Raw genomic sequence first — 12,681 nt, 5'->3', positions numbered from 1 at the left:
CCTATGTTAAGTATGCGATTCTAATGTTATGTGCTTAATCTGTACCATTAATATTAGTGAGTCTAGTGGGGTATGGACCTCACAACCATTATTTTACTAGAGACCGTTGTATTTAACCACAACGGGCTCTCTTGCTAGTGTGTTAATAATTTAACATCTTATTGTTATATTGTTATTTAATTGATTTTTTTTTATTAAATGTTGTTGTTAACAATTTGCATTTGTAGTGCAGTAAACAATTAAGCAAGGCTTTACATGTGCGATGAAATTGTCGCACGTGAAAACAGAAAATACAGTCTCGCAGGTTAAAAATTACAAGTGTGGCCCCGGCCTAAGGCGAGGTGTCAACCCATCGAGCAATTGAGCCCTCTATGCCCCCAGTACACTCTCGCCGAGGCAAGGCGAGCGTTGGCGAGTGCGAGAGTGTACTCGGTGCGCTCGTCTTCTCTCGCCTCGACTCGGATCGCCTCGCCTCGCCTAGCCTCGTGCTCGCCGGCGCTCCATCTGGAGTCGGTTTTTTGGCACGAGTCAAAGGACCCGAGACTGCACGAGTGGCGAGCGCTACTTCCACATCGATGTTTGCTTCCATTTCGACTGCGAGACAAAGCGAGAGTGTACACGGTTACCTCGCATAAGCTCTCGCCCGAATTACTCGGCGAACGCTTCGGCGAGGCGCCTCGGCGAGCGTCTCGGCGAGAGTGTACTGGGGGCATACCAGTCGTTAGTCGTCCATAGCGCGCATCAGAATTTGTTCTGCCGCCATGTCACTCTATATTCATGACCAGAACTTTTTTTACATATTTTTTATTAAATATCTTTTTTATTACATACAAGCTTCAATTATTGTAAATTGCAATTCCTCATAATGAAATATATATAAAATATTAATATATATATTTGTAATAAATATAAAAAAGTTGTATTTAACGTTCATGGACATATATATATATATAAATCTCTATATATATATATAAATCTATATATATATATAAATCTATATATATATATAAATCTATATATATATATATATATATATAAACTTTTATTTTTTGAAAAGTTAACACTATAAAGTACAGTTTTCAATAATATAACCCTCTTAGGCCCCTCAGTTGCTTTTGTCTGTATTGGATATTAATTAACAGCTGTGGCTAAGGAATATGTCCGCCTTAGTCCCTTTCAAAACTAAAAGGTTACGCCACTCATCCTAAACTCATCTCCATTAATTCTTGGCTTAAAATACCTACATTGATACGGTTGCCATTTCAAAATATAGTATTAAAGTATTAATTTATTAGGTTAGTTTAATGTTTAGTTTCATTTTAATCCTTGGTTATAATTAACTCATACACTAAAAGCTGGTTGACGTACTTTTATCACAGGCTAAAATAGCCTATTGCATAGTTTTATTTTATCTTTGTATGGATTTCAAGCGTTTATCTTACAACAAATGTCTATTGGTTAATTGTGAGGTAAAATAAGATATGGACTAACAAACACAGTCAGTAGAGTAGCAGTATATTGTATTTAACAAAATACAATCAATATTATTACAAAACTAAAATGTAAAATAATACAATATTAAAAGCCCCAGCCATCGTTCATGGCTCCAGGCTCCAAAGTAACAAAATGTTTGAGACGATATAAGCAGTGTACGAAATCACGAAATCAGAAGTAAAATATCTCTCGGTGACGAAACTAAGATTGCATAATAATCAAAGACCCACGTTATAACACGTTAAATTTGTTACCCTAGTTCGTTATCACTGAAGAGGCCTACCAAAATTAAACGATAACTGATAACAACATATTATTAATAACATCAATGTTATTAATTGTTCAATACAATTATTGAATGATTGATAATACAGGGTGAACACAAAAGAAGTGAACAACTTTAATAAAAGATTGCAGGAAAGTTATACCACCTAGGAGAATGTGAAATACACCATTAGATAGCTAAGATTCTCAAGTTTTTTTCCATATATAACAAGTGCTCAGTATGGGATCCTCGGCTTATTTTACACACATCTATTCTAAAACAAAATTCTGCCCATTTCAAGAATGGTCTCATTGACACTTTGTACTGCAGTAGTAATGCGATTTCGGAGCTCCATAAGGTTCAATGGCAAAGGAGGAACAAAAACTTTGTCTTTCACATTCCCCACCAAAAAAGTCACAATTGGACATGGGTGGCAGACTGAGTTCTCTCTAATTCTAACACACAAAAAGACTTTTCTGAGAGCGTTTGACCATTTTTAAACAAATCAATAAATAACATCTTTTGTCACATGTTTGTATTGTTGACAGCAATCAGCTGTTTGAGACAAAACTTAAGGTGTTTTCCGACTCACTGGTACCAACCGCAGCGATGTCAGATCCGTAGTTTTCGATAAATAGATGTTCAAAGTTGTTCACTTCTTTTATGTTCACCCTGTACATTTAAATAAGAATTAACTCCAATTTTTTGGCCCCACTCGTCTCACGGGCCTCTCTGCTCACCGTTTCTCGCTCACCGGTTCGCGGGCCCCCTCAGCTCCCGGGCCCACCCGCATTGCGGGCCCTTCTGTTACGCCACTGGTTTTATCAAAATATATCCATAAACAAGCAAATTACAACATTTTACAATATTCTCCATAAGAATAACATGGGGATTTGAAATTTACATTTTTTAACTTCTCCGCTACATAACCGTACAAAAACAATTTGATATACTAAGTTATTTTTTTAAGCTCTTTAAACATTTTTGGAGAGAAATTGGGAAGTTTTATGTTTTAAGCGTCAAAAATGAAAAAAAATAATTTTAAAAGTATTAAATTGTTTTTAAATAAAAAAACTTTTTAAAATGCCACGTTTTTAAACACACTTTTTTCTTCCATAGTGCATCACCGTTAACAGTATATTTTAAATCCAACCATAATTTTTTTCAGCATGAAATTTCCTATAATTTGATACCAAACAAGATTTTTTAACAATAAATAAAATTACACTTACACTTTACATTTACACAAATTATATTTACACTTTTTTAAAGATGGCGGCCAAAAACCTGTATTTTGCTTAGCAATAAAAAAGTATATTTTTAGTATTTTTTTAATCAGTGTATTATCTACCATTTCTAATATAACTGGAATAATTTATGTTGCAATTAGTTCCACCTCCAATACTTTTTCTACTGCACTATTGTGTTTAAAGTGTGTTCCATATTAACCCAGTAACCTTATAAAAATCAGGGTCTATCTTGCATGAAATAGGGTAGTAGGTTTATTTTTTATGTTGTTTGTAATAGTGCCGAGATGCTAAATCCAAATTTTCGACCTCGGCAACCTTCCGGATCACCTCCAAAAAGCTTTAAAATCGGCGGAATATTGCACTATTTTTACGTTTGTCCGATTTTGACCCTGAAGCATCACTTTTTCATACAGAACAACAATAAACCATTTTTAAAGTACATTAAATTACCTATCATTTAAGACCAAAATGGGTATTACAGGCCTAATAGTTTTCAAGATATGACTCCGCAAACAACGGCTAAAATTACCAAATTTAGATTTTTTTTTTTTTAAGTTTGGCTAACGTTAACCCTAAAGCATAATTTTATCATTATTTTTCATTAAAACTTCCATAATTACTTTAAAACTACATTAAATTACTCACAATTTAAGACCAAAATGGTTATTATAGGCCTAACACATTTAGAGATATGCCTCTTCAAGGTTCATAAAATCTTCCATAAATGTTTGTACTTTAAGATTCAAGTTATTCAATTTGGTAAAATTTTATTAAAGAACCATAATAAGAATGTAAAAAAAAATATTTCATTTCAACAACGTATTTTAAGTTTTCTTTTTTTTATGGAAAAAATCTGTTGTAACTAAAATGTTTATACTATAAAGAGGAATTTAGGTATAAAGAATGAAGAGGCAACAGTGAAAACAGGTTGTAACATTGCTATCGTTCTGCCATGCTACATATTACTTCTTTTATGCCAAGTTTTTGAATCTGTACCTGCAGGATATGTTGAAATTAGGAAACAAGATGGATTTAAATACACACCAGTTATTTACCACCAACGGGTTCTTCACCATTCATTGAGCGTTCGGAAAAGTTCTAGACGGGTGTTTGGACGGACATGACTATAGAGCAGGTGCTCATTTGCCTAATGAAAAGCTATGTAGGTTTGACTCGGGACCGTGGTATAGCTGACACCGTGCTCACCCGATGGACAGTAGGAATGATATAATTTATCTGTAGAATTAAAGTGCTGAGGTTGAGGAGTAGGCCTACTGCAATGTTAAGGCACATACAACTGAGTAGCATGTAGAAATGAGACCCTCTAGAGTCACTCGAGTTGAAGTGAATACAGAGAAGCTGTGTGACTGGTTACCTCGTCACCCTCCCTAATACTGGTGTTATAATGTTCTTAAGCAGTGGAATTGTTGGAAGGAAACTGTCAACTGTCATATGGCTAGAGATATTGGCAATGAAACGATGTTGAGTTTTATGAGAAAAATATGAATAAGTCAGATACAAAAGGATGAATAAAGTAGTATCTCTTTCTTCTGATGTCAATACTGTGACTGTAGGCAATATAAAGGTGACTATTGACCCCCTCAAACTGTTCCACAGGCTATGCGTTCTGATGCAGTCGGATGAAGAATTAAAACACTTCTTTACACATGGATTTTCACCATTACCCTTGTTTCAATTGAATGAAAAACTAAATTATAGTTCACACATCCAAACGTCTCAAGTTAGTCATACAAGTCAATCTTCAACTGATACCCCTACAGGACGAGTCCATGTCCAAAGGTACAAGGATCATCTAATCACAGACGCAGTCGCCCTCAGTGTTCTCCACCAACCTGCTCCCGCGGCGATACAGTTAAATAAATACCGTTCGTCACAGGCCTGTGTTCTATTCCCGAGAACCATTTATTGTAACAATGTACGTGTGTGTTTATGTAGATAGATACAATAGATTTATTTCCATAAAAAAATGTTATGACACAATCTGTTCTTGAGATGAAATAAATTAGTTTATTTCTTATTATGGTTCTTTTATAAAACTTGAGAAAATTTAATAGCTTGAAACTTTAAATACAAGCATTTGATTTTATGAACCTTGAAGAGGCATATCTCTCAATGTGTTAGGCCTATAATCACCAATTTGGTCTTAAATTGTGAGTAATTTAATGTAGTTTTAAAGTAATTATGGTTGTTTTAATGAAAAATAATCATAAAATTATGCTTTAGGGTTAACGTTAGCCAAACTTAAAAAAAATCTAAATTTGGTAATTTTAGCCGTTGTTTGCGGAGTCATATCTTGTAAACCATTAGGCCTGTAATACCCATTTTGGTCTTAAATGATAGGTAATTTAATGTAGTTTAAAAATGGTTATGGTTGTTCTGTATGAAAAAGTGATACTTCAGGGTCAAAATCGGACAAACGTAAAAATAGTGCGAAATTCCGCCAATTTTTAAGCTTTTTGGAGGTGATCCGGAAAGTCGCCGAGGTCGAAAATTTGGATTTAGCATCTTGGCACTATTACAAACAACATAAAAAAAGAAACCTACTACCCTATTTCATGCAAGGTAAAATGCGTTAGGTTACTGGGTTATATGTTAAGTGTGTGATTCTTATGTTATGTGCTTAATCTGTAGCCAACCATTAATATTGTGAGTAAGTGGTGTATGGATTTCATAACCATTATTTTACTAGAGACCGTTGTATTTAACTCCAACGACTGTTGCTAGTAACGGTTGATGTAGGACCGTTCATGGACATATATATATAAATCTATATATATGAATATAAACTTTTATTTTTTGAAAAGTAAACAATTTAAAGTACAGTTTTCAATAATAAAGCCTTCATAGAAAACCCCCACACCTTCAGCAACCATAGCACCCCCTTGCACTGCCATACTACTACTGTATATGTTATCTAGTGACTAGTGAGTGCGATCACGTGAGTCAGGTGAAGCTGCCAGGATTTTGAGACGTCTGTCAGATACATATAATGCCACCTGCACTAGTTCGGCTTTTATTTTAAAGTTTTATTTGAATTAAATAATATGTAAATTTTGTTTTTGTATGTATTTGGTATATGTACATTTTTATTGATGTACCATAACAGTACATCACCGTAAGTCTTTACAGTACCATATTACTGTAGTTGATTTATCTGGATTAATATGTATCATTCTGTAAAAGGACAAAACACTAAATCTGATTTATGTGTCATAAGGGGATAATGAGTAGGTTTGCTAAATACAAAAACATGCCTCAGTCCATGGTTTTGCAACGACTGTCGGTCGCGTCGCTCTTCAATGACGACGGGGCCTTGGCTCAGGCAATACAATTCTTATGGAAAAATAAATTATTTATCAGTTTAATATTTTGTCAGCTCTAAAAATGTTTGCGATGGAAGCTGCAGCACGGTAATGATGTGTAACGACTATTTTTTAATTAATAGTCATTTTGAACAAAGTCCAAACAATTCCCTAATGTGTTGTCTACATTATGATTTGGTTAATTGAGCAAAAAGTGCTTTAGCACTTGTTTTTAAACAAGTAGTGCATGTTGATGAAATTGTATGGCAATGACTATCAGAGCCGTCTTTATAAAATGCGAGGCCTGGGGCAATACAAATTTGCAAGGCCTTGTTTTACTACGCCCAAGGGGGGGCCTGGGGGTATGGAGTACCCCCCAGCGGAAAGGGGGTCCTCCCCGGAAATTTTTGTAAAATTATACTTGCAAAGTCGTCATTTTAAGTACTTTGACAAAAAAATGAATCTTTATCTTTTACACTCTGAAAATGGGCGTGAATTGCTAATTGCACATATTATTGTTCGAATTCCAAAGTGGATATCATAAATATTGCACACGAAATTCTTTACAATCATTAATAAAAAAAATGAACACTTCTCTTCATTATGGATTGTCGTCCCGTCACTTTGTAAATAGTAAATGTTCATAGGCTATCTTGTTTGTTACTTCCTTTTTGTCAAGTTAGGTTTATTGTGTTTTCGGCAGTTGGTCTATGAAGAGGGTTTTAGAGGTAAAAAATATTACATATAATTGTCAATGAGTTTTTAATAAATTAGAAGAGGTAATATCATTACAAACTGTGGAATTGATTCACAGTATTACCTTAATTACTTTAATGACAAACATTACTTACCGTACTTACTTTAATACTTTTCAATGAAATGGTGACCATACAAAGTAGGTATTTTAAGCCAAGTATGAATGGAGATTGTTATAGGCTTATGTTTATTACGACTACTTACAGTCAGTCTTCTCTGATTATCCATCCCGTAAATATTTACACCTGTAGGAAGGCGATCACGTGACATGATCCCCTTTACCATCCCCCACCAAATGACAGGTTCGTCGGTGGTGCCATGGGGCTGTGGCTGCGTGGTGTTGGAATGCCGCCAGGCGTCAGTAAGAGTAAGCGTATAAGCAATGAATACACAAACTATAGTTTGTGTATTCATTGGTATAAGTACGACTCGCTCACACTCACACTCACCGGGGTGGCTCGGTGTCTGCTGCGAGGCTCGGGTTCCATCATCCCGCCGCCGACGCTGTCAAACGATGTTTTGTATTCTATTGTGTTTTAAAAGTCGTTTGTAGGGATTTTTTTTAAATCAATACAATAATTGAAATAATTCATAATAAATCAGACATATTTTAGGGACATGTATCTGTCTGTCCATTTTATTATTTTAATTCCAAATCTTTAACTTATTATTAGCGATAGTAAGGCCTCGCTGCGCGAGGTTTTTCCCACTCGCTCCACCCTAAGGACGGCGCTGATGACTATTTCTACAGAGTTACTCTTGTTACCTTTTCATTATACAATTTTATTATTTTAGACTCCCACGTTTTCTAAAACCAATTGTAAAAATAAACAATAATAACAGCAACACACCTTTGCATTATAAATAGGCAGTACCAGTGAGGCCATGGCAGTTCATCGGAGCTGATTTTTTTGAATGTAGGGGTAATGATTTCTTAGTAGATGCTGATAGTTACTCAGGATATTTTGAGTGTGAAAATCTAAGGAACAAAAGTAGCATTGCACTGTTATTACACACATTGAAAACACCTCAAAAAGTACTTTGCAAGTCATAGTATTCCAGATGAACTAAGAACTGATGGAGGACCATGCTTTGCTTCTATAGAATTTACTAATTTCATATCCATGTGGAAATTTAATCATAGAATTTCATCTCCTCATTTTCCAAGAACAACGGGCTAGCGGAGAAGTATGTCCAAGAAGGGGAAAACGTAATTGTAAAGTGTCAAGAAGAGCAGTCTAGTATTTATCTTGCATTTCTTCATGACCGTAACATACCAAGAGTTAACCTAGGTTCCCCGGTTCAACAGCTGATGAGTCGGAGGACAAAGACTCTTCTTCCATCTACGACCAACCATCTTATTCGGAAAAGAAGAAGCTCATAAAGAATATTACAAAACAGCTAGAAAAAAATAAAAGACAATAGAAACTGTACGGTGATATGAGGAAGACAAAGCCTGTTCAGTTTATACTCGATGAACCAGTGCTTCTCAGATTCAAACCAAAGTGTTGGCATAGAGCAAAAATTGTTCAAGTTGGTCCTGAACCTTGATCGTACAAAATTCAGACTGGTGATGGACGAGAATACCGAATAAACTCATGGTTCCTAAGAAGAAACAAGTCATTCATATTCTCCCATGATCTGAATAAAGGTCAATCGTCCAGGTCAGAAGAACATAACAATGATTCATCTCCTGTTGTAAGACAAGGGGAAAGGATTAGAAGAAAACAAAATAATTTTGACTTTTGAAGGGGCGGGGGATGACAGTAGTAGTTAATAACATATGATAATTGTTCAACATATGCTTTGTGTTATTTTTTTTATTTTTATTTTTATTTTTTTTAAATAGAAATACACAACAGTTCATGAATCCAGTACTATTATTGGGGATGCGGAAAGGCCTCCCCCGGCAACATCTCCCCCCTACGTCACATTGACGTCAGAGGCCGGGTGGAGACAATTCCGGCTGCGGACACTCAAGTTCAGTTGCAGCATGCACTCGTCGATATGAAGAGTTATTATTGGGTTTGTGTATTATGTAGATAATTATAGTCACTTAGCATATACAATTACCAGATATTCCAATTGCAATTGATGTTAACCGGAAACGTTAACCCCCGATCGTTTTCAAAAGACACACCCTGGAAAGGTCTCCCCATGCCATTTTTTTTAAATACATTCAGATATTATTATATTATTTATCAAATATGTTGCTAAACAATTACTATAGCGTGTAAGGTAAGTTTACTGATGTTGATAAGTATAGCTACTATTTAATACAACATCAAAATATATACTTTACGCATTATCGTTTGTGGGTTTTTATGGATTAAGTATAAAATATTAATTTTTAAAGTCAAACTATGCTCGTATCATTTAGTTGTCTTAGAATTTCATATATCTAAATCTACTGATTGATATTCCACCACAGTGTCTGCTATTTTTTCTGTGGTAGTACTCAGCTAAAAGTGGATGTCCAAGCGACAATAATAATGAACAAGAGGCCGACCTTCAGAACAATGGCCTGGGAAGGACGGTAAGCAGGTAGGCTGCCGAGCAGCCCAGCCCTACCAGGAGCAGCGTTTCACAGGGATACAATTCCGGGGTGTATATAGGCTGCCGAGCAGCCCAGACCTACTAGGGGTAGCGTTTCAGGGGGATACGCTTATGGGGTGTACATAGAGGATGCCTTGCAGGGGGATGCCTTTCTGTTTCTACTTGTTTGAGTTAAGACATAGATTTAGTACCAGCTGGTTGTCTGGTTTTGTGACGTCTCGTTTAGCCTGGGGGGGGGGGGACGTTTCCGGAGGATGCCATTCCGGCGACCCCAATTATTTAATAATTAATCAAATGACAACGGCAACCATATGAAAAATGTAAAGCTAGGATCACCCTTGGTGCTAGTCCGTTTCCTATTATACTTGTAATTCCAAATTTAGTTATACACACACTAACAACCTTTAATTTTTGGGAAAGTCTTATAAAAAAAAATATAATTATTGCAATTCAGTGCCACACTGGGAATTACCTTACACCGTATTCTCCCCTGTGCCATTTGCTCTTTGGTTGGGGGTGGCACTACCACCCCATCTGGATCAGTGGGGTGTGGCGGAAAGGAGAATCCATCGTTATTTCCTTCAGGCTGACTCTTTGCTTCAGGATCAGACTCCATCTAACTGTTTTAGTGAATTACCGTAAATAAATACGATTTGATTTTTTTTTTTTTTTTGCCTGGAAACAGATCAGGATATCTAATTTTCTAGTAATGAATACATTATGCATTTATAGTATAAGCTTTGACTATTGTCAATGGTATGAGTTTGCTAAAACAGTTTATGAATACAAACTCTTAACTGAAGATGGTTTTTTGGAAATTTTCTTCATCTCAATTGGCTTAGAATTGGACATTCAGGAAGAAGGAATGGAAGGAAGGAGGAATGGGCTAACTTATCTTAGAAAAGAGTCCCAGGCCCCTTGTAGGCTGAAATATCAAGTTGTGAAATGTTTGTGTGTTTTAACAACCTGGAACTCTTTTCATGCTAATTGCTGCATTTACTTGCCACACTCTTTTTACTTTTGCCACACTCCAGTATTCCAACCAAACAACACAAAACAGCGTGCTTTTATTATGCACGTAATCCGAGTACGCTTGAAAATAAGTTGACAAAACTTAAAGATCTACGACTACGATCAGCTCGTGCAGCGTTTCCCATTTCGTTCATCGCTTGGATTTAACCTATAAACGTGTTGTATAGTGTTTGAAAAACCAATTATATATATGCGTTACTGTAGGAAAAATATAACGTGTAACACGAGTGCGAAGTACCTTTGCTGCACTGGAGAAAATTTTCACACTCACCTGCGGCTCGTGCATAAAGATTTCTCTTGTTTGCAGCAAAGTGCCACTTCACACACTAGTTACACAATAGTTAAGGAGCCGATTTTGAAATCCATAGCCAAACCAAATTTTGTTTTTATATACAAACGTTTTATAATATATAATATATAACGTTTATAACGTTGTTGAATTGACGTTTACTGTATCAACGTTATAAGACAAAATAAATTGATACTTCAGTCAAAAAGTTCCCAGAATGAATTTCGGTAGTGATAGTATAGCTGACGAGCTGTAGTCTAGCATTGGAAAGCGCTTTTTGTGTACCTGGAAGTCTACATTGTTGGCACATGCATTGAAAAATGGCATTTCAGGAACAGCAAGCGAACATTAAGTTCTGTGTTTTACTTAAAAAGAACACCCTGTAAAACATCTTGAGTTGTTAATTCAAGCTTATAAAGAAGAGGCAATGAAGAAAAGTCAAGTTTATGAGTGGTGCAGATGGTTTTGTGAAGGCCGTCAAAGCATTGACGATAACTCTCGTAGTGGACGCCCTTCAACAGCAGTCAATGACGTAAACATTGAGTGAGTACTGCAGGTTGTTCTTGAAAATCGGAAATTAACAATCGATTAAATTACACTCGCTCATTGTTTGTGCCACTCATAAACTTGACTTTTCTTCATTGCCTCTTCTATATAAGCTTGAATCAACAACTCAAGAGTTTTACTGAGTGGTTTTTTAAGTAAAATACAGAACTTAATGTTCGCACGCTGTTCGTATTCCATTTTTCAATGCATGTACACGACCGACATGCGGAAAGCGCTTTCCAATGCTAGACTACGGCTCGTCTATACCTTCACTACCAAAATGCCCTCCAACAGGAGTTGTACCAACTACTGCAAAATGAATTCCCAGCTGGCAATCAAGCTAAATGTCTACAGAAATAGATTCTGTGAACTTTTTAACTGTTATATGTGTTATGGATTTTAAGTGTTAAAACCTGATGGCTATCTATATCTTTATTCTGTGTGTTAAATTGTGTCAACTATTATCAAGCTGTTATGTCTCACACCTAACGTTATGGCTGTGATTAATGTGTTAACAAATCCCAACTTTATTTGTCACTGACAAAATTAGTTCAAATATATAAAGATTGTATTTATAATATTACAAAAGAAAAAGAAAATTGTAATAGTTTTCAATGATTTACTGAAAGAAAAAACATCAAAAGCTATAAACTTATACAAATAATTGGGTTTAGTTTAAGCAAAGAGAGTTTTAATCTCCTGAGTTTTATTATTTCTACGTCTCACCTTTTCAACTTTTTCACATTTGTTGGATAAATATCAAACCTCAATCTATAAAGTCAGTTAGTGTGTGTCATGAAATATGCTCATTATGTTTTGGTAACAAAGCAAAGGGAAGCAAATATCACAAAAATTGAACGATAATTCAATATCTTATCTCATTTGTCTGAAGTTTTCTAGATAAAGCTAATATTTATAACAATGTGTTTGATAGTTAGTGTATCATTAAAAACAATTTTTCTCCAATCTAGTTTTAATTTTAGAGCATCCACTATATTCTGCCATTGTATCGTGCCAAGTATCGTAATTACTAGCCAAGAAATACCCGCCAATTGATAGATTCTCTATAAACTGTAGGTCCCTTAGTTGCCATTGGCTACTAGTAGGTAGTTAGATGGGCTATTAATTAACAGCTGTGTCTAAGGAACATGTCGGCCTTAGTCACTAACA

At 35.5% G+C, this 12,681-nt stretch overlaps 1 protein-coding gene across 4 annotated transcripts in view; it reads right to left on the bottom strand.

The window, feature by feature from the left end:
• Positions 1-12,325, bottom strand: part of LOC128983160 (peptidoglycan-recognition protein SC1a-like) — a 35,344-nt gene extending 23,019 nt beyond the window's left edge. The window contains exons 1-3 of one of the 4 annotated variants that reach the window (XM_054402366.1): positions 12,238-12,325; positions 10,117-10,319; positions 7,538-7,592 (exon numbers count right to left, since the gene is read on the bottom strand). In XM_054402366.1, coding sequence (XP_054258341.1) covers positions 7,538-7,592; positions 10,117-10,260 — 199 coding nt within the window. In that variant the 5' untranslated portion in view covers positions 10,261-10,319; positions 12,238-12,325. The other 3 variants (XM_054402349.1, XM_054402358.1, XM_054402341.1) reach the window with 3 other exon arrangements.
• Positions 12,326-12,681: the final 356 nt, after the last annotated feature.

The sequence above is a fragment of the Macrosteles quadrilineatus genome, unplaced genomic scaffold, assembly GCF_028750875.1.
Source record: "Macrosteles quadrilineatus isolate MER2022 unplaced genomic scaffold, UCM_ALF_1.0 Scaffold_1__1_contigs__length_201487025, whole genome shotgun sequence".
NCBI classification, from domain to species: Eukaryota; Metazoa; Arthropoda; class Insecta; order Hemiptera; family Cicadellidae; genus Macrosteles; species Macrosteles quadrilineatus.
This window is presented reverse-complemented; position numbering and strand designations above follow the sequence as displayed.